At 42.8% G+C, this 21,413-nt stretch overlaps 2 protein-coding genes across 3 annotated transcripts; one reads left to right on the forward strand and one right to left on the reverse strand.

Annotated features, from left to right (window-relative positions):
- Positions 1–171: 171 nt before the first annotated feature.
- LOC132472310 (polycystin-1-like protein 2) lies at positions 172–18,319 on the reverse strand. Of its 2 annotated transcripts, XM_060071866.1 has the most exons (41): positions 17,964–18,319; positions 17,036–17,194; positions 16,748–16,936; positions 15,707–15,817; positions 15,423–15,570; positions 15,051–15,280; positions 14,540–14,953; positions 14,290–14,417; positions 13,998–14,121; positions 13,715–13,910; positions 13,475–13,586; positions 13,242–13,383; positions 12,816–13,049; positions 12,457–12,599; positions 12,159–12,338; positions 11,713–11,850; positions 11,363–11,509; positions 10,743–10,867; positions 10,344–10,464; positions 9,988–10,116; positions 9,340–9,565; positions 8,967–9,157; positions 8,655–8,885; positions 8,404–8,505; positions 8,057–8,235; positions 7,521–7,667; positions 7,207–7,406; positions 6,795–7,021; positions 6,464–6,680; positions 5,392–5,858; positions 5,140–5,236; positions 4,717–4,857; positions 4,368–4,553; positions 3,834–4,164; positions 3,261–3,394; positions 2,246–2,373; positions 1,917–2,077; positions 1,322–1,532; positions 1,023–1,124; positions 808–939; positions 172–581 (listed from the first exon to the last, which is right to left on the reverse strand). In XM_060071866.1, exons 1-41 carry the CDS (start codon positions 18,304–18,306, stop codon positions 429–431), a joined length of 7,476 nt encoding a protein of 2,491 aa, XP_059927849.1. In that variant the 5' UTR covers positions 18,307–18,319; the 3' UTR covers positions 172–428. The 2 variants fall into 2 exon arrangements, with proteins under 2 accessions (XP_059927849.1, XP_059927850.1); XM_060071867.1 differs by lacking the exons at positions 172–581; positions 808–939; positions 1,023–1,124; positions 1,917–2,077; positions 2,246–2,373 and having other exon boundaries at positions 1,331–1,532.
- Positions 18,320–19,556: 1,237 nt separating this feature from the next.
- On the forward strand, positions 19,557–21,397 carry bola3 (bolA family member 3). Its single transcript, XM_060071914.1, has 4 exons — positions 19,557–19,725; positions 19,877–20,000; positions 20,846–20,934; positions 21,203–21,397. The coding sequence occupies exons 1-4, from the start codon at positions 19,690–19,692 to the stop codon at positions 21,266–21,268; spliced, it is 315 nt and encodes a 104-aa protein (XP_059927897.1). The 5' UTR covers positions 19,557–19,689; the 3' UTR covers positions 21,269–21,397.
- The last annotated feature ends 16 nt before the right edge of the window (positions 21,398–21,413 follow it).

Consider the following 21,413-nt stretch of genomic DNA (forward strand, 5'->3'; position numbering starts at 1 on the left):
CTTGGGGGTAGAAGAAGTAGTGATAGCCTTTAAGAGAAATATACTTTCACAGCCAATATCGGTTCATCACATAACAAAAAAACGGGTATTGTGCCCACAGCAGTAGGAGTACTCGTATTACAGAATTATCAAATAGCCTACAATTAAACAAAGAGATTGAAAATTAGAGAAAAGTTTTTGAAACGTTGTATTCGAGCAACATCAATTTATTTGTAAGAAAATATACATAAACAGGACTATAGTATGCTAATAATGCTATAATGATATATAACAACAATCATTTCTCAGAATATCAATTACAATAGCAACAATAATAGCCTTATACAAGTGGACAAATACAAATTGTAATAGACATAATTACTAATAACATATATGTTAGTACATATGAATTATGTTATTACAAAACAGTCTCGAAAGGTTGGAATACATTAGACATTAGAGGAAATCATTGAGACTCCATTTTTTGAAGAAGAGGAGACAACTGTGTCCTGACTCGGACCGCCTTTAGTCTTAAACTTAATTCCAAACAAACTGCAGAGCTTCATGAGCATCAGGTCCACTATCTCCTCCTCTTCAGACGGCTAGAGAGCAACAGTAAGAGAAGAAGAAAAGCATTCCTACAGAGAGTAATGTAGTTTTCCTTCAGATCCTGTTTATCACAGGGATATACCCCTTAGCTATGAGGCTGATAATAATACCCATTCATTCGAGTGAGAATATTTTAAACGGGCAGATAGTTTAGCTAAAGCTAAAGCATTAGTTTTGGTTTAAGACCTAACAATCAATCCTTAAGAGCAAATTACAAACCTTATGATGGATCTGCTCTTGAGTGAATGCCACCAAGATGACGGATATGAAGAGGTTCAGAACCACGAAAGTCATGAAGACAATGCAGGAGCCAATCAGGAATCCACCAAGCAACGGGTTATAATTCAGAACCTGAGGAAGGGTACAGGATAAATCTAAGTGAATCTAAATCTACTGATATTGAATGAGTTACAGGGAAATCATCTCCAACTGACCTCATCATAGTTGAATATTCCTAGTTGAAGGCTGACCATGGTCAAGGCCGAATCAAGCAGAGTGCGGTATGAGTACATCTTCCATCCGTACAGAAGATTTGACTAAGGAACGGAAGACCAGATGGTACGATAGACTTTTTAGATCCCAGACAGGGAATTCAGGCTTCACCGCACAATGTCAACGACAGTAATATTAGCTAAAAATCAATCAAAATTCTTCAGAATTCAGGACAGTTTTTTTAACTTGAAAAACAATGAGCTACAGGGGTTCTTTGTGAAAGATTCACATTTGCCCTTACCGCGATGGAGTAGGCGAGGAACATAATGGTGATGACCACGAGGAAGCCGGAGATATCAGTCCAGGCCCGCTGCAGTGTGGCTGTGATCATGTGCAGTTTAGGGTTGAGTCTCATTAGGTGCCACAGTTTGATCGTAGCCAGCAACACTAGGAAGGCGATCAGGTACCCAAGCACTGCATCGGCTGTGGCAGTCTCGTGGAAACTGGGAAATCTGCACACATTCAATTCAATTTGTGTATGCCTTTATTAATATCATAGCGATCATCCTCAAAGGCCTTCACAGGCCATGTTATACGATATACCCCCCTAAAGCATTCTAAGAGTAAGGAAACCTCCCTTGATCACCAAGAAAGAAACCTTGAGAAGGAACGCAGAAAAGTGATCCCTCCTTGCAGGCATTGTGAGTGCAATGGGTTCCCTTATGGGCAGACACATTGGTAGCATAACAAGCAGATAAGTTTGAGGCGCACATCACCGTGTACATAACTGAACTGACAACAGCATGGACATGTCAAGGTAACCACATTAATAAATTACTGCAGAATCATCACCTTTCTTTCATCAAAGGAACAAAACCGGTTTGTGAATGACTCACTGGTTTTTGTGTGTCTGGTAGTAAGCCATGTCGCGGTTCCCCAGAAGGGTTCTCTTAATGAAGACAGACAAAGCACTCCAGCTGAGCAGAATGATAGCAAGCTCTAACAGATTCCACTTGTTCCTGAAATAAGCCCAACTGTGTTGTTTCATGAGCTTTCCCTGTGAGAAGACAAGCACACAGCCTGTGATTGTGAAACAGAATAGCGTGGCTATCAACTGTTAAAACATACAAAACATTTATTCATGTTGGGGGGAGACAGACCCCCACACCAAAATTAAGGTTGGGTTCTATTATCTATAGCCTACGGTCCGGATACAATATTTTACCTGAATAACCATGTAATAAAAGATGAAAAGGAAGTAGATGGCTTCAGAAGCCATGACGAAGATGTGAAGACCACCGGCAGATTGGTAGAGACGAATGGTTTGTAGCTCACTCCGGAACTGGAATGCTCCTGGTCGCATCGAAAGTCAATATTGATCAGAATTTAACCTGCACTCGTTGAAGGCACTGCTTCTTCATAGCTTATTTTTTTTTATAATGCTTTAATGTGCTGTCAGTAAGATTTAAGAGCTGGGAATTCAGTGTAATTTGTTGTTGCCCGCGATAGTCGCCCGCTTGAGACCCGCTTCCTGCTGCCCGATGCCTGCTGACCACCGCCTCGGCGCTGCCAACTGCAGGAGGCGGTGGTGCCTAAGCGATGCCCGCTGCCGAGGCAGCGAGGCTCCGGCGGGAAACAATCGCGATCAACAATCGTGGGCAACAAACCCTTTCTCCTCCATGTCGTGGTTCAGTCTACTTCAGATTGATTATATTATTATATAGATTTATTATTTAGATATAAACTCCAGGATTCCCGCCAGAGCAACCGGAGTGTTCTAGAATATTTACAGAACACGGCCTAGGGTGAGCGCATGGTACCATGGCAACAAGCTGCTCAGGGCCACGCCCCAACCCTCCTCCTTGACCCGCCTCTCTCCTCCTCATTTGCATTAAAGCTACAGACGGGTTTGGGGAAAGCTAAATGTGCAACTGGCTCGTAGTGTCTGTAATTCTGCACCACGGCTGAATTTCGGGAATGTCTTCAAATACTGTGTTAGGGGCCCACTAATATCTATATTAAAGCATCCATAAAGTAGCATGCCATGGGACCTTTAAGGGACGTAAAGCGCCTCAACAATTTGAAGGACCAGGCAGGTGAGAGTGCTTTTTGTTATTATATTAACTTTCACACCATCTTCAACTGAAACGACGGCTGTACAAGGACATCGTATAGCACATAGTGCATGTCGAAGCTATGCACTATTATGCAAATCAAGTGGCTATATACATGTGACTTACCTATGCCAGTGGTCTCTAGCATGAGTGTAACCAGACAGAAGAGGTTGACATTGGCATTGTATACGGTGAACTCTACAAACAGGGCTTGGGTGTACACATCCAGCCAAGTGTTGTCAAATAGATAACCAAGTGTTCTGAAAGACAACAACATGACAACACGATTGTATAACTGAGTATCTTATGAAAATATATACATTATATCTCCATTATATATTAAATGTGTTGCCGCAACAGTTTCAATCTTACAATAACTTTACAGCTAGGGTAGGCAATTGGTTGGTTGTCATAAGTTTATCTTTACATCCCGAAAGCATGGATACTTTCAATCTAGCTAACATCTAGCTACCTCTGCTGGTTTCTCAAAATGGCCTGTCCTAGCTTTAAAATCAGTGGTTCAGTTTAAGCATTTTTTTTAATTCCTCAAAGTTCATTTATATTGGCCCTGTCTACATAGTAAAGGTTCATTTTTAATCAACATATCTTCACGATGGCATGCATACAAAACGGGTTCAAAATGTATTCATGTTGTCTCTACAAAGGATGCACTGTTCCTCTCAGTGACCACAGGCTTACCTGGTAGAGTTCTGTATGGATGCCACAAGATCCACCACAAAACCCCCTCCTCTGTACAGCCTCACGCTCCCCCAGAGGGGCAGGGCCTTGAGTCGAGCCTGGGACTGGTACTTCCAGGGGCTGCTGAGGCCCTCCGAGGCATTATCGCTCCCGGAGGGGCCCCAGGACGGACCATAGGAACCCATATCCTCCACATCCCATGAGTATGGGGCATGGCAGTCCGGCACGCCCGATCGCATGGACTTGTCAATCTGGCAAGTGTTGTTCTGCACCCTCACCTGGCGGAGTCGGGCGTTACCCACAAGCTTGGAGTTCCCATCTGTGATGAATCCTGTGATGGATGGAAAACAAAAAACTCAGAGCCGTTACAAACGCTTAGTAAAATGCCTCACGCTTCATGGTGATAAATCATTTCTGCAACATGTACATAAAAGAAAGAAAGTCGCATACACCTAAAAGTATATTTTTCATTCAAATGCAAATCTTTCTAGGCCCTATGATAAAAATGGATATGGATCAATCGCAAGGATTTACCCGCATGCGATCCGAAAATATTTTTCAGCAGAGAAGTGTTTGCCCAGACGAACACGTCGCCGATGCTCATGGTGTCCGAGATCCCCTGGCTGAAGCTCCGCTGGATGTGCCGGGACAGAAAGTAGGCGTTTGGATCCCTCTGACCGTAGGCCACCAGCAGCAGCATCCACATGAATCCAGCGTAAGCTGCATGGTCACACATCGATTGAGTACCTCTTAAGGCAGCATCTCCCTAAGATATTCATTATATCCCTCTTCATCCACCCGTCCATCCATCTATCCAGACAGCCACCCGTCCTACCCAAACAAACAGACACGCCCGTCTCTATGTGTGTGTGTTTCCCCTTACCGAGGATCTCCTTAATGAGAGCATAGACTTTCTGCTCCTTGATCATGTTGCTCTTCATCCTCTCTATGTCGGTGGGGGGTGGAGGCTGGTAGAAACTACAGTCGCTGTCCCTCCTGGCTGTGCGAACGGCATCCGGATCATCTGTAAAAGAGAAAAAAGTGGTTCATCCTTTCATCATGGCTGCTGCTTAGCCCAACACAACAAACCCAGCTGGAGCTTAACGAGGAGAAATGAAATTAATCATAACAGCAGCATTCTGCACATAAAAGGAAATAACAGAAAGGAGACAACAAGCACATCCAATATTTTTGCAAGCCGGATTACATTTTTTCCAAAAAGAGTAGTATCTGCGCATTATATATAGCTCCCAACGTGTTTATTTCCATCAATAAAAACAAACTCTGGTTTTAACTGAAAACATACCTGAAGTTCTCCGAGTGTCCTCCACCTGAGGTTCCCCGTATTCCTCCTGGTCCACTTTCTTCAGAACCAGAGCAAAAAAGGCAGCAAATCCAAGAACCTTTTGCAGGAAAATATAACATTCCATAATACATTATCTACAATATAGCAAAAATCTATATATTCTATTATTTTTCTCTCTCTATATTATTGTATTAATATTTCCATCTAAACTTTTTTATTGATGTATATATATTATTTGCATTTGTGTAGCACCTTCAATGGTTGGGTGATGAACAGACTCTCCACAAAGGACACCACCATGGAGATGAGCCAGCTGATGGAGCGGTCCTTCCCGTAGGTCAGCCCGTACATCATGGTGAAGTAGCCCGACACGCCGCTGGTCGCCACCACCAGGGTCCAGCCAACAAACACGAACCACCAGGGCAGCCCCCCCTGGCAGCACTTTCCCTTGGCGCCGCCGTCCCCGTGCAGGCTCTCCTCCGGGCTGGAGGGACACGGCGGCTGGCTAGAGGAGGGCAGGTGGTACTCCAGCAGACCCTTCATGCCCTGGACCTGTTGCACTGCCCTGCTGTAGCCGCCGGGGTCCGGGAAACGGGACGCTCCCAGCAGGCACAGCTCCTTCTCCACGTGACGTAGCTGCCTGTACAGATACTGGCTGTTGCTGCTCATTTTCTGGACGCCATCTGCGGTTTTCTCAGGGCTCCCACACAGGTTGGTTTCTGTATGGAAAATGAGAGGTAAAAGTAAACGGTTGTGACGCCGGGGTAAAAGCACAGTTTTCAATCAGGAGGGATATGCCTTAATCACAGAGGTGTAATAGTAGGGACGAACAAGTGTATCTCATGATTTTAATTATGGGCACGGGCATGCCTTTCCGACCTGCGGCCACTCAAAGCACTTTACAATTAGTGCCTCACGTTCACCCATTCATACACACATTCAAACATCGACGGCGTTGTCTACCCTGCAAGGTAGCAGCCCACTCGTCGGGAGAAGTAAGGGTAAGGTGTCTTGCTCAGGGACACCTCGATATTTAGCTAAGAGGAGCATGGGATCGAACCAGCGACCTCCCAGAGGCCAGACAACCTGCTCTATCTCCTGAGCCGCTGCCATCCCTCATATTACAATTTGAGGATAAAGGCCCATTCTCTTCCGGTGATTAACATGCCCATATTAATCACTATGAAGGTTTCGTGAGATCTAATTTAAGATGATGAGCTAGTTAGTCCAACCCAATATATACACACATTACAAGCTGTCGAATGAAAAGAGAATGATTTGCTGCACAACTATAACAAAGTTTCACCGATACCCTGAACAATACCTTGTAGATTCACAGCCCCTAAAGTGAGAATCATTGAGGCCTCCTTTTTAGACGCATCAGAATAGAATTCTCCCCCCACTCGATTTTGCTTCCTAATGATGTCCTCCACCAAAGACAGCAGTGTGTTGATGTCCGCTGGCTGACCGCTCCTCAGCTCCAGCGCAGGCAGTGGGCTTTTCATTGCTTTGGAGAGCGACTGAGCGATTCTCTTAATGTCCTGAAATGAAGACAAAAAGAGGGTTAGGGTTAGGGTGGCACATACTGCAAAGCAATACGATTTTCGAAAACATTGCTCTGCATGACTGATAATCCGGCTTTTGTTTGACTATACCTTCATCACAGTGTCGGGTGAGATGTCCTTGAGCTGCTTCTGTGGGGAGGTTTGCGAGGGGCCCACTCTTCCCCCAGACTTCCCCTGCTTGGAGGCATCTGTCTGGGCGGTCCTCTGTCGCGGACGAGTGTTTCGGAAGATGCTCACGATGAGGACGTTGATTGGAAACATAATGATTGAACTCTGGAATCCTATCATAACTTGTTGCCATGTGAATTCAATATGACCTTTGAAGTTGAACAGAGAAAGAAAACATCCAAATGTTCAGCTTTGAGGATGTGGAGTAGTAGTGAGTGAGACGTTATTGTTGTCTAAGCCGATTGACATCAGTAATCCTACCCTTGTGTATGTATTTTCGATATTCTCAGAGCTGGGTGATTCTGTTTACGTGTGCTTGTGAATAGATAGTTACCGAGGTCCATCGTTTGCTCCGATGGATCTGTAGGAATGCCCCAAAACATGATGCTAGTGAGCATGGTGCACAACAGTAGGGAAAAACAGCAGGAGACTCGCTGGACGCGTGTGAACGTGCTGCAGGGTGGTCGGCTAATCACAGAGAACCAAATGTGACCGTCACGGAAATCCTTGGCAGTCTTCATGAAGAACAGATTGCTAGAATGAACAAAAAATAATGACCAATGTGTATTGGATGTAATAGTCACTTAGGATGCATCTTAATGGATCTGATGTGCTTTAGTGCAAACTTAAAAACATGGCTGCTTTTACCTGAATTTCTTCAAGTCCATTTCTGTTGCCACTGGGAAAACTTTGTCGAGAGTACACTCTCCCATATCTATGGATAGCCATGAGTTACACAAGAAATGCCACTTTTGGCCCGTCTCCAGATCTTGCACCATCACTTTGTTGATATACCTTCAAATAAACAAAAACCCATCCATTCCATATGCCTTCTTAAGAATCTCATTCAAGAATCAAGAATCTTATGTGCTTATTTTTCACTGCCATTTTCACTTTCAAAGCCATCACTTATTAAAATGATGTTTAGCATTGTTGTAACAAAGAGCAAAACAAATACCTTCTACTTTTTGCGTGTTAACTCAAGTAGGCTTATGGATTCAACAAAATAACAAAAAAGTTCCTAATTAATATGAACATATATGAAATGATCCCAAAATAAATAGCCAACAGTGACACGGGCGCTCTAAACATTGCTTCAAATAATTGTTTGATCCAAAGGTGATTGCTGCTATGGTAACAGTAACACGGTTCCCTGTTGGTTTGTTGCGTTGGGGCGTCCATACCAAGCAGGGTGTTCCCCCGAGTTATCATGCCAGACCCTGATGCTCTGAAGCTCCCCGATGGAAAAGGGGGTGGTCAACAGGAACATGTCCATGCCCCCCCTCTCAAACACGGGCTTCTCCGAGTCTGTGAGGTGGTGGGGTTCACTCTCTCCCTCCTCACCCTGCAGGGTAACTGCCACCTATAACACACAGATGTTGATATATATATATATACATAAAATGAATAGATATATCCCATGGGGGGGACCGATTCCATCCAAAGAGTCTTGGACCAGTGGGATGTGATGTGTACCAGGCTTTGTTTTTCCTTCTTTTATGTTAAGAGGGGCTGAGGTGGGCCCACTCACCTGAGAGGATGTGGATGCGCCCCGGCGGTGCCCAGTGTTTACAGTCAACATGTAGCGATACTCAGCAAACGGGTCATTGTCATCAAGTACTGTTATCTTCACCTAAATGTTGAGACAAGCACAAGAAGTGTCCCGGAAAAGAAACACCTTTAAAATCTCTCAACGCCATCTATCGTAAGAAAAGTCAATTCAATCCACTTTAATGGATACACAACAAAAAACGTAATAAATCCACTTTTAGTGGGGCTCACCTTAGCTAAATCCTGAATGTCTTTCCTGCGGGCCCAAATAGCTACGAGGAGATACACAACAAAGATGGCCCCCACAAAACACACCACTACAGGATTGGTGGTGAACGTGGCAAAAAGTTCTGCGGTCCGTGACACGTCCACCATGTTAGGCATGACAAAGAAAGAGCTTCCAAACAGGGTCAAATGGTTACAGAGGCACTGGGTGACCAACGATGTGGTGAGCGGACCAACCTGCAAAATAGATGCAATTTAATAGGTCCTCTTTATGGACGTAAGGTAAAAATAAGATGCTATGGTGTAGTTGGTCCTCACCCTGCAGCCATTTTCACTCCAGGCTGATGTACTGTCATTCCAAAACTTGCACTGGGCAGCAATGGAAGAGACAGATACTGTGGCGTTGATGGATGTCACCCCAGCCCCCACAATGGGTTTGACCACGAGGTAGTGCAATCCCACATGTCCTTTTCTTTCTTCTGGCCCCAGAACCCAGATGTATGATTCCTCTGTGTAAGAATAGTGAAATGTGGTTAAATGTAAACATGCACATGTTATATGCAAGCACACACTCACAGACACACGCACTCACACACACAAACACAAACACATATATGCAAATACACTACAGAACATTAGCTTGAAATGTGACTTCATGGTTCTAGGGGAAGTTTCATTTGCCCTTGTGTACCTTCTGGGGAACCCTCTAGGGGCATCTGGATCTGAGCTACATGGTCTTCTTCACTGGGATAGCCGCCGAATCCCAAAAGGAGTTTGAAACTGATGTTTTCAGAAGGCTTAATTCTAAGTACCAGGGTCACTTCTGGTGAGGGCACATCAATCATTAAGGTGCTGAAGTTGCCCAGGTCCAGAAGGGTACTGATCTGCTGTTCTTCCTCCAGTCTGGGCAGGATAATCTGTCAAAACACCAAGGAAACACACACTTATGATGTCCAGGGAATACTGCATGCACATTGGCTCTTCATGTTTGCACACCAGGCAGCTTTTGGTTCTCCCTGGCAATAGGAATATGTCAATAGAATGCTGTAAATACATACTATTTTTCAATGTATTTCCTCAAATAAAAATTCTTGGACTGCTCTCCTAACAGCAGTAGCCAGCCGTATTTGCATATAATAGATATATCTTGCGTTATCTTATTGTTATTTTGTTTATTTATTTCCCCAGGATTTACTTCCATGAATTTCTATTATTGCTGTTGTAACAGCGGGATTTTCCTCATGGGATTAACGACTCTCTTTTATCATAGTGCAGTGGTAAAAAGATATACGATTTTATTCAAATGGCTGTTAATATCCAACAGGTGAGTTGGCCTGACCTCTATCTCGTTGGGCAAGTTCTCCACAGGGATAGTTGTGCCATCTAATTTAGTGAGGGAGACCGATCCCACGGTGCCAGTGATGTTGGCTTCTTCGCCAGGATAAGGATTCCTCTCAAAACTCATCATCTATATGCCACCCAAAGAAAAAGCAGCAGAACAAAAACACATGTTATCAATCTCCTCTAGAAAAGGTCTTGTCAAGACAAATGTTGTTGTTAGACGTTGAGAATTACAGAAAACATATCAAGAGAGTGATCGATTGAATCAACATCACTGTCATGATGAATAGAAAGATCAGGACACAGCTGTCATTGGGTAAACAACGTGAGGAACACAAGAACACAAACACTCACTCTAACATCCACAGGCTCCTCTGGAGAGAGCAAACCGACAGGTAGCAATGGGAAGATAAATTGCGAGGAGCTCTTCTCATTGGAAGCGATACTCTGCATCTGTATATTTTTTGGAGACACTCTAGAGACAGCAAATAGGGGCATTAGAATCCAGATGTCAGAGCTACAATCAGCAGTGGTTACTCGCCCCACCTTGTTTTGATTGAGGTTTCAAGGTTCTCATGCATTTGACTACTGGCCATTGCTATAGAGCTGAACGCATGAGCGCCATGAGCCTCATCAAAACAAAATGTAATCAAAATGAAGAGGGGCGAGAAAATATTGCTATTGCAGCTTTAATAAACAAATATTTATTCTCCATTGCAATTCGTACTGGGGTTGGTCACCATCGTGTCTTACCTGTTGACATACAGACTGATGTGACCAGAGCTAATGATGACCGGTCCTTCGTTTATTTCTTTGCCATTTAACAATGCACTCTGGACATTGTTCATTCCTGTGAGAAGAATATCGGAAACGATTTTCTGAGGGAGGAACAAAAAATATATAATTATTTTGTTTTATTGCCTAGTCAGTGTATTCTGAGGAGTTATGACAAAATTTAAACAATGTTGTCATACAGGCAAAAACACACTTTCCAGCATACATTTAGGCATTTACATATATCCATTTAGCAGATATTTCTTATCCAAAGCGACAGGTGAGGCTGAGTTATAATGTTATCGTAGGTGGCTGTTCCTATGAGGATGTACTAACATATAATAGGACCATATATAATTGTTGATGCACAGCGAGTTCAACACATTCTCTCATATTAAACTCTACTTGGCCTGCAGTACCGATGACACGGGGTGTCCAATCCGAAATCAAGATCAGATAGCGGTAAAGTATTATAAAGCACAAAACATTTAAAGGGCCTAGAAACCATTATGGGTCACCAATATAGGCATATTTAAATCTGAGTTTTGGCCAGCAATATTAATTTAAGCATCTCAAAGAAGGAGAGTTCGTGTACTTACATTTGGTGAAACATTCAAAATATTGCTGACTGCTTCAACTATTGGTGTGGCCGCTTCCAAAACCTCCTCTTCATCACCATCTTGTGGATAAACATTAATAGAGAGGAGGGACGAACTGAGGTCTGCCAAAAGAGAACTGGCCTCTACCTGTTAAACAAGACAGGTACGATTAGGCCTATGGTCATTTCTACTTTTGAAACCAAATATAATTGGTTGGAGTGTTCTAAAATCTAACGTCAAGGTATTGCATACATTTTGGCCTGTGTAATTTTCATTTGACAACAATAAATGTCCCATCAACAAACCACAACAAACAAACAACAAACCTTCTACTGCACACCAATGTGTACCTGGGCTGAAGGACTGAGCTCATCAGATATTTTGGTGAGGCCTGCCACTGCTTTGGCTGTCACATACACTTCCTGGGAGCTGTTGCTTGGAGAATCCAACAGCACAGATGTCATTGTGCTCAGCATCTGCTCCCTTAGCTGCAGGAGAGAGAACAGGCTTGATTTGAATGTCTACTGTAAATATACATATACAAAAATATACACTGCACAATTAAAGTTGCTGTCGCAAAATTTGACAATTGCAAAGAGAGAGAGTGAGTGAGAGAGCGCAAAAAAAGAGCAGAAGAGAATAAGATTGTAAAAGCAAGCAATCCATGCACACACCTGCGATTGAAAGGCAAGATGGATTCCCAGAACCAATCAGGGAAGAAAGGCCCTGATTGGTCAGGTATTAGCAGGGAGCAGTCAACCTGAATAGCCAACCTATTAACATAGAGTAACTCTACCTTTAGTCTTGCACCCTTCTGATCGTCAGTGGCGTCCGCATTGAGCATGTCAGAGATAGAGGAGAACATTTGGCCAAGGACTGCGCCTCTCAGAAGACCCTGCGCCTCTAGCTGAGCTATATTACCCGTGACGGCAGCCTGCAGAGAGTCCACCGAAGAGCCGGTATCACTCTTCCGTACCTTGCAGAATAACAAAGAACCAGACCAGTTTTCAAGACGTAAGCCCGTGTATTTTACATCCAAAGAAAGAAGGTCCACTCATTCTTCCATGATGCATGCATTGTGACAGAAGACAAACCTGAGTGGTGATTGTCATGTCGTTGTCCTTATCTCCATTTTTCACAGTCACCACCATTGTCAAACTGTAGTTATTGTTCTTATCTCCGAGGGGTAGGGAGACAGACTTCAGTTCATCTGAGTCACTGCATCTGAGTTGTTGCCCTAAATCCAGGACAGCCTTAATCACTGACAACTCCCAAGTTCAATGAATACTCACTACCATTCAATTACAATCAGGCTATTCACTTAGATGGACATTTTTGGATTATTTGGCAGGTGCCCTTCTCCACATCTTTAATATGTGCAAATGCAAAATCAGCATCCATCCTTGAACCGTCAAGATAAATCAAGAACAAAAGCAACAAAAACCCAGCTCACCTTGCTTTGTTTTCAGGCAATAAAGACAATTGTTTGCAGTGCAGGGGAAACTGGTTTTGCAGGAGATGTCGAACGTATCGAGCACGGTCCCTGACAGCGGGGATATGACACAGGAAGGGCTGGGGTCGGGGGCTGCTACGCTGGTCATTTGTGAGGTGGTGGTTGAAGAGGCCGCCGTCGGCGCAACACTCAGTATTGGGAAAGTAAACATGGCAAAGCCTGGGTCCGTCTTACCTTAAAACCAGAACACATTTTCAGGTGAACTTGGAATTCTTGTTTTTTGTTCTAGTGAGACATACTTTGTTTCAAATCCTATCAAGTTACTTTCAAAACATGAAAGTATGCAGAAAAAAAACAATAAAGTTATGTTTCTTGATCATTGAATATTGCTGTTAATTAAGTGTAGTAGGACATGATTTTACATACCATAGGCAATAACAGTGATGTTGCGGAATGCGTCCTTTGCCTCGTTCAAACGTTGGCTATGCACTGTGTAGCTAGTGTTACCATCCTGTGTCTCTATCAATGGCCTCCTTGATGCTCTGGTATAGCAGTCTTGGAGCTCACCCTGATAGAGAAATTCACATATTGACCAATCCTGAAAGGTACTCTACATGACAGTTTGTTCCTGGTTAAACCTGTGTGTGTTCTCCTTATACCGTTGGGGCCTTTGGGTCCTCAATGTTCCACACAACCTCTGGGCAGGTTCCTACACAAGTCAGACTGAGCTCTACAGGCTTGTCCACATCTATGGATGCACAATCGGGACAACTGCAAAAAACAAATATGCATATGTAGTTTAGCATGTATATATTGATATATTTATGTGTGTATATATACAGTATAATTCATGTTTAGATGTTGTACATAATGAATTGTGTCAATGGGTTCTAGATTACCTAATAGTAACATCTGTGAATTCCTTTGGTGTAACAGTGATGCACTTGGATGCAGAGGTAACAACACAGTTTCTAAACCATGTCTTCCTCTTCACAGTGAAAGTGTATTTTAACATCTCAAATGGATTGGGAAGGCAGTGCTTTCTGATAATACGACCTTTGAAATGTGTGACATCTTTGCATCTGCAATTTCCATCTGTATGAATCAGAATAAACGAAACAATTGGTAAAAAAAACTAGTGAAGTTATTCCATCAATCAGTAGACAGTGTTGTACTACTTACCACAACTCCACTTAAATGCCATTCCTTGTTTGGATAGCAGTGCATCTGCTCCAGTGCCTGTGAGTCGGATACTCTGAGCATGGTCCACTGCAGGATCCGGAGTGGCACTGATCTCTAGCTGATACTAACAATTAAAAACTAAGTCGGTATCAACAGGCACTACTTTGTATTTCAACAGCAAATTGCTTGAAACTACACAAATATGACATGCTGTGAATACACATAACTGTAAGAGCTGCTTCAATGAGACAAAAGGACACGTTTAAGTGTGGTAAAAGAATGGTGAACATACGGTGCCTCTGTCGTCATCCGCCGAGCAATCAGAATTATTCTTGCACGCTTTGATCAAGCTGCGAAGGTCCACGTCAACTTCCGCAGCAGAAAACAAATTCGTGGCTTTTATAGTCACTTCTCTAAGTGCTAGATCACCAAAAACAAAGAGGCATATCCTATTATATACACTGGCAATTGTACAACGATGGTTGTGGTTTATTTGTTGTATTTCATTGATCCCTTTTTTGGTGTGTTTAGGTTTGGAGTACCTCTGATTGGGTCTGAGAAATGATATTCTTGTAAACTAGCATTCAGCATCTCCCTGGTTTCCGTCCGGTTATCCCAGGGTGAGGCGAGGGAGAAGAGGAGCTCCGCAGGGGCCCCACTCTCCAGGGAAACACTGAGGGCCAGGTCTGAGGTGTCCAGTGGACACGCGTCTTCCTCGGCCACGGCCGAGGCCTTGAGCCCGTCCACGGGCTCCACCAGACACAGACGCAGCTCCGTGGACACCCCCGCGGGCGTCACTGCGTTAGAAGCGTGCAGAGTGACGTCATGGCAACCGGGCCCGAGCTGCTCGGTCACCTCTGCACTCACTGTGATGTTGTGTCCCATCGCCCCTTCAGCCGAGGAGAAATTTGCCAACACTGTCCCCCGACTCTGGATCTCCAAATTCACATTTGTGCCTGTATGGAAACACTGATAATAATAAGTAATTGCATCACTAGGATGCCCACTGTATTAGGTTATCTGTAAAAGTTGATAACCTTGATGTTAGCTTACCGGCTTCTAACACGACGTGGAGTTGAAGCGGTGTCCCGTAGAGCGCTTGGCATGCAGTACCTTCTGTGGACAGGTTTTGGCTGTAGCAGGTGATGACACCAAACTCACCAACGGACTCCTGAATGGTGATGACTCGCTGAGCCGTGACATGCCAGTCGCTGGTGGTACACTCCACCCCCACCGTGAAAACCCCCGGCTTGCTGTATTTGTGCATAACACTACTGTCCACTCTGGAAGAGAACCAAATAATGAATACAATAATAATATTTTGTATTGATAATAATGCTAATATAAATATAATACATATGTAATAATACATAACATATTGACATTTTTTTCCAATTAACTATTAAAATGCAAAGTTCTGCTCACTCTTCAGGAGTGTATGAGTCAATGTTGTGTCCATCTCCTGCATTTAGGGTGCAAGTCAGATTCCCCTCGAATGGATGAAGGAGCCACTTCACCGTGATATTGACGTTGTCGGAGACAGCAGCCAGCTTGCTCATTAACAAGTTGAGGCCTGCCAAAATACATATTTTTCTATCAATCATTACATCTGAAATTTGTTTTAAAACCAAAACCCAGCATTATAGTTATATATTTACACAAGTGTATGATAAAATATATGACCATAAAAACCATAGACCGAATCATACCATCTTTGCAATGGTATTCCACCGACAAATAACTTCCCTGTTCAGGACAGGGTTCCCCGAAAGTCCCTACGTCTGCTATAGCCTGGCAAGCCTGTAGTCCATGACAATGACCTGGAAGGACAAAACCAATTTCCTCAGCTGCACTGTGCAATCCAAGCTCTTTTCTCACTGTGGTAGAATAGTACACATATCGTTAGTCTCGTAGCATAATGGCCTAAATTCTATTCTGGCCAATGGGGATATCAAACCTCACTCTACTCCCCCATGTTACTGATTCACGTTGCCTAATCACTTTCTGCCAGAGTCACCTATTTAACTTAAGCAATTTTGACAGTAAAAACAAGATGAACCTTAAAATATGACTATGATGCTATGAGGCTAACGATATTAAATACACAATGTATATTCTACTTCATGAATGTCATTAGATATGATGTATAGTCTTGGCAGCAGTCTAGTCGTCCGTTTTTTATGATTTAACTTACTATTAAGAGTAGCCCCTATAAATGGAGGAGAGCTTTCTGAAATGCATATATACAAAAGAGACAATTTTCCCCACAATGCCCATATCCATGTCCCTCATCAGGAATAACTTGCCCGGCCTTTCAGTGTAATGGTTGTGTACACAATCGTTCTTATGCTCAGAACAATTGATATATAGAGGCATTGTTTGTGTGGTTTAACAGCTCTTAGTGAAACAGCTGCCTTCCATTTGATTATGCTTGTATATCCATATATCCATTTCTTTGATATACAAGGGAGTTTTTTCTTGCCCGTGTGGGGGCATGGGTAAAGGGGGGTGTCACAAATATTTGGCCTGTTAAGCCCTTTGAGACTGTAATGGTGATTAAGGGCTATACAAATAAAATTGAATTGAATTGAATTGAAAATTGAATTTGATAGCTAATTATCCTGAGCCCATTTTTTTTTTAACCATTGTATGCTTCCACCTAGGAGTATATAATACTGACTCACCCTCCATTTACACATAACTGTCATAATAGCTAAATAAACATATGATGTATAAATAAGAAATATTACCTTTCACTGGATCCACAACGTCTATCCAGCTACAATCCTCTTCGGAAGATGCAGGCAACAAGGTTTCTTTAGATTTGCAGTAGTGAATTGTCTTACGGCCATAGAAGCTGTCGTCTATCTCTATTACCTGACCTGAGCCACATTGCAAAGTGGCGTTTAGTCCATCACACGCAATAGATCTCCCAGAATCTGAGGAAACACAGGAAATTGTCAACACATTACAGGGCTCTACAAATCTTTTGACCTTGTCTATTCTTTACATATAAATAATACATATTTGATGCGTACCAAACTGGCAGATGAAGTTTAGATCCTGGCTACAGTTAACTTTGGCTTCCCACTGGAATCCTGAGTTTCGTAGGACATGTCCGCAGGCCGAGTCTGCATGAGGGTTTGTCACCCAGTTGTTATAGCTGATGTCGGAGCCATCAAGCCAGGATAGAGAGCCTGAAGAAGGAAATCAGCGGAGGACAACAGCAATGGATCAATTAATGAGTAACTGATTAATTATTAAAATGTTGCTGATACTTGATTGATCCAAGTCAGGAAATGCAGGTCCTGTGTTGAACCAATTTAATGACGAAAATATTAGAAGTTAGCACCTGCCTTTCACATCTTCCCCATGGGGGTCATTGAGGAACGGGTCCTTAAAGGCTATCTCGGTTACAAGTGACATGGTTAAAAGATGGTTACGACGTGTCTTTTGTGCGGGGGACAAAAGGAACACTCACAAAGCAGGCGTTGTTGTTGCCAAAGCCATTTGGAATATCTGCTAAATTAGCACAGGCTCTCCTGTCATGCATGCTGCTAGAGGGAGATAGGCAAATGTGTGTGCCTTCCAACAATGGGCAGTAAACAGACATCGTAATAGTAGTGCAGACAGCCATGCTGCATTGAGAGATAGGCACTGAAAAAATATTCTGTTCATTATCTATCACCGAATGATGATTCTTTTTTACTTAAAAATATTATCTCCTGCTGATCTTCACAAATACAAAAACTTGTAGTAATTGCTTGCCTCCCAACGGCAGATAGCATTTTGACACTTTCCCAACTGTTTCCTCGTTCTGACATCTGTCATACCTTAGTATTCATTACCTATTGATGATTTTACCAAATCTTCCCTCAGGCATGAATCAAGTACCAATATATCTATGATACAATTACGCGGTGCAGTAAAACTCCATGCATAATTGTTTATCTAATGGCCACTTACTTTCATTGCCGGCAGTAGAGTCGAGTGTGAGGTTTGGCGCTGCGGGTGCGAGTCCAAGCCACCAGTCCTTGCCGGGGTCCAAGTGCTTCTGTAGGAACTGCTGTGTTTCATCGTTGAGGATGAAGGCCAAGTGCCCTCCACCTCGTTCACACCAACTCTCAGCGTTCAGAAAGGGACGCTGCAGAGCCACCAGTTCATAACAGGAGCCGTCAAATGCCTCCTGGGAATCTGGGCAAGATATGTCTGTCAGATCCTGAGCGTAGGAGACAGCGTTAAGTGAGAAACTCATCAGGAGCATCACAGAGAACACAGCATCAGCCATCTCTATCGTTAGACCTTGCATCTGTTACTTTGGGTCCACTGACTCACCTAGGGGCTTTAAAGGGCACTGACGTCACATTTCTGGGACACACAATCCGTCTTTTCAGATAACTGCTTGACAGCCCTCCCCCTGTCAGCCTGGCATTGTGTGGGGCTGTTCAAATGCTTGAACACAAAGCCTGGGTTTTGAACGAATAGGTACAAATCCACTGTCAACAGCAGTAGGCAGCTTGATTTAGCACTTCACGACTGGTCGGAGAGATAGCAGAAGCTATTCTTCTTTTTCAAATGTCCACTAATTGATGTGTTTACCTGGATAGGAAATGTAATTTTATAGTCAATGTTTTGTATACATCTTTGTTATTTCAGTCGTTTAGGAGCAAAGATGAAGATCTATTTTGAACATGATGGGCACAAGAAAGGGACAGCAGGACAGCTCCACAGTGGTTCTATCTTAGCATGGGTCTCAAACTCAACTTACCTGGGGGCCGCTGGAGGTAGAGTCTGGGTCAGGCTGGGACGCATCAAGTATTCCACAAAAAAAAGTAGCACAACTGACCCAATCTAAGTTAATGATCGGGCTATAATTAGATCACGTTGGCTATGTAATCGCTGGCAACAGGGGACATTTCATAGCGGTTGGTGGAAACCGGGACATTTTAGCGTCCTTTTGGCTTTTGTTGGGACTCAGGACATGCAACTCAAAATTGGGACTGTCCCGGCAAAACCGGGACATCTGGTCACCCTATCACAAGTGATAAAAAAGCGTGGCAAGCCACTCAGCAAAAGTGTGTGATTGACAACAACGCGCGGGCCGCACTAACACTGAACTTTGATGTCAAGTAAGGGGCCACAAAATATCATCACGCGGGCCACAATTGGCGAGTTTGAGACCCCTGATCTATAGCAATGCTATTTAGGGTAAGAGGTAGAAATAGACTACTTTCAATAGTCTGGTTAAAGTTGTATTATATTTGAAAGGCTTCCTTGACATAGGTCTACAACACATAATTTTTTTATATGTATGTATACGGAGGTTAGAGAGGGCGAGGAGTACGTAATGCAATGTTGTATTCTATGCCAGCCTTTCTATATATTCCCTACAGCACCATTGGTTTCATTAGTAGACATTACGAATTGGGGTTATCTCGTATTTCAATTACGTAATAGAGCCAACTGAATTTGGCAAATCCTTTGAATAATCCCCAGACGGCCGGATGTTATTTCCGTCTCGCGCGCTGCCATGCACGCATCCGCTTACGTCATATTTATGAGACAATGTTTTGTTATGTGCTGTTACCACCTGAGGGTGACTTAACACGCAGTTAGCTGTTCTCAGACGATCCTCTTCTTAGTTTTGAGTAAAATCAAATATTATACATACATATATCATACAACCGCAGCAATGATCTGTGTTTCCCGGTTTCTTCGTATGAATCAAGTAAATTACTTTCCGAAACGTTTGTTTCGTAACGTTCAATGACAAATGTAGATCAAATGTAGATGTAACATGGTGGCGATTATAACAATGTATTAGTGTGTCACAGTACAGAGACCCAATGTCTCATTATCTTGGCACTTTTCTTTTCTAGGGGGGCTTAGCTCTACATATACGGAGATGCCTATCCTCCCAAACAGACGGAGAGGGTCGCATTGCTCGGATACTAAAGGAGAAATTTCCCTTGGCGTCTTCTCTGAAAGTTCTGGATATATCGGGTAGGTCCATATTCCTCGGTGTTGTATGCGCACCCTTCTGTATTTCATCTGACTGATCTAAAAAATTGGTAAACAAAACAATTATAGTTCATCCATCCAAAACGAGAGCTATTTCAAATGTAGGCCTATGGTTGTATCTACATGAAAGCAAGTTCAGCCTCAGATATGTGACCAAGGCTGCTTATGTCATCGCCCAAAAAGTACATATTTACCAGTATGTTCACATGATGCAGCCTCCTCTCGTCTAGACCTTAAAGTAGGTTATTATGAGTCTTAACTTTGTTTCACAATCTATGATACCAGGATCACAATTATCACATTACCCTCTGTAAGGCACATACAAAAAAAAAGAAAGAAATGGTCACCTTTTTTGTTTTTTTTAGTGACCTATCTAAATGCCACAGGCTCATTTTCAGATTTCTGACACTATTTATTTGCATAAAAATGTAAGGACCAAGTAATTATCCTAATGGGAATAAACAACGTATCACTTCCTTCCTTGTCAAAAATGCAGAGCCTGTAACATAAATTAAGCTCTGTGTGTTGATTAAAACTGTTTTGGATTAATTAGTGAGATATTTGTGTCAGATTTTCATAGAACACAGGTTTTAATGTCATTGTTTTGTTATCACTGTTGTGAATTTGCTATTACATTCAATGAATCCAATACCATGTTTGCCTGTCCTTATCGTGTGTGTGTGTGTGTGTGTGTGTGTGTGTGTGTGTGTGTGTGTGTGTGTGTGTGTGTGTGTGTGTGTGTGTGTGTGTGTGTGTGTGTGTGTGTGTGTGTGTTGGGAGCAAGTGAGTGCCACAAGATGTTGATTGCGTCTGTGCTCCATCCATAGGTGGTTGTGGTGCCATGTATGAGGTACACATAGAGTCCAATGAGTTTAAAGGGAAAAGGATCATTCAACAACACCAGCTAGTCAACCAGGTAAAACCATCCTAAGAAGCTGCTTTTCTCATACTGGATTTCCACTTATATATTTACTATAAGAACTTGCCGGTGATTGTGTCTTGTATTTGTCATGAGAGAAAGGGAAATGTATTACATGTTGCTTTAAAAAGTGAGGAATAGAAGCAAAAGAAAGAATTTAGTATTAAAGGTTTCCATAACACATCAGTAACATATGTTGGCATTACAACCCGTTGTTATAGTAATTTATTTGTTTGAATAACACGTTTCTGTTTCTCATCCACAGGCTCTAAAGGATGAAATTGCAGGAATGCATGGATTAAGAATATTTACAGACGTCCCTCAACCTTAGAATCAGCCATCTTCCCATCTCCCCCACAAACCCAGTGTAAATTGAAATGTACAATTGTAATATGTATATTTATAATTTAACAACCACTATGGTGGTAATTACAAACTATAATTAAATATTGTAACATTATTTGCAATCTTAAGTA

This window comes from Gadus macrocephalus, chromosome 14 (genome assembly GCF_031168955.1).
Source record: "Gadus macrocephalus chromosome 14, ASM3116895v1".
NCBI lineage: Eukaryota > Metazoa > Chordata > Actinopteri > Gadiformes > Gadidae > Gadus > Gadus macrocephalus.

Excerpts from the sequence above, each read along its gene's own strand:
- LOC132472310 (XM_060071866.1), bottom strand. The coding sequence starts at position 18,306 with ATGCAAGGTCTAACGATAGAGATGGCTGATGCTGTGTTCTCTGTGATG. Across the intron at positions 13,050-13,241 it reads CATCACTGTTATTGCCTATG|GTAAGACGGACCCAGGCTTT; the intron begins GTATGTAAAATC and ends TCTGGTTTTAAG. Across the intron at positions 7,022-7,206 it reads GGAGCAAACGATGGACCTCG|GTCATATTGAATTCACATGG; the intron begins GTAACTATCTAT and ends TCAACTTCAAAG.
- bola3 (XM_060071914.1), top strand. The coding sequence starts at position 19,690 with ATGATCTGTGTTTCCCGGTTTCTTCGTATGAATCAA. Across the intron at positions 19,726-19,876 it reads GGTTTCTTCGTATGAATCAA|GGGGGCTTAGCTCTACATAT; the intron begins GTAAATTACTTT and ends TTTCTTTTCTAG. Across the intron at positions 20,001-20,845 it reads GAAAGTTCTGGATATATCGG|GTGGTTGTGGTGCCATGTAT; the intron begins GTAGGTCCATAT and ends CTCCATCCATAG.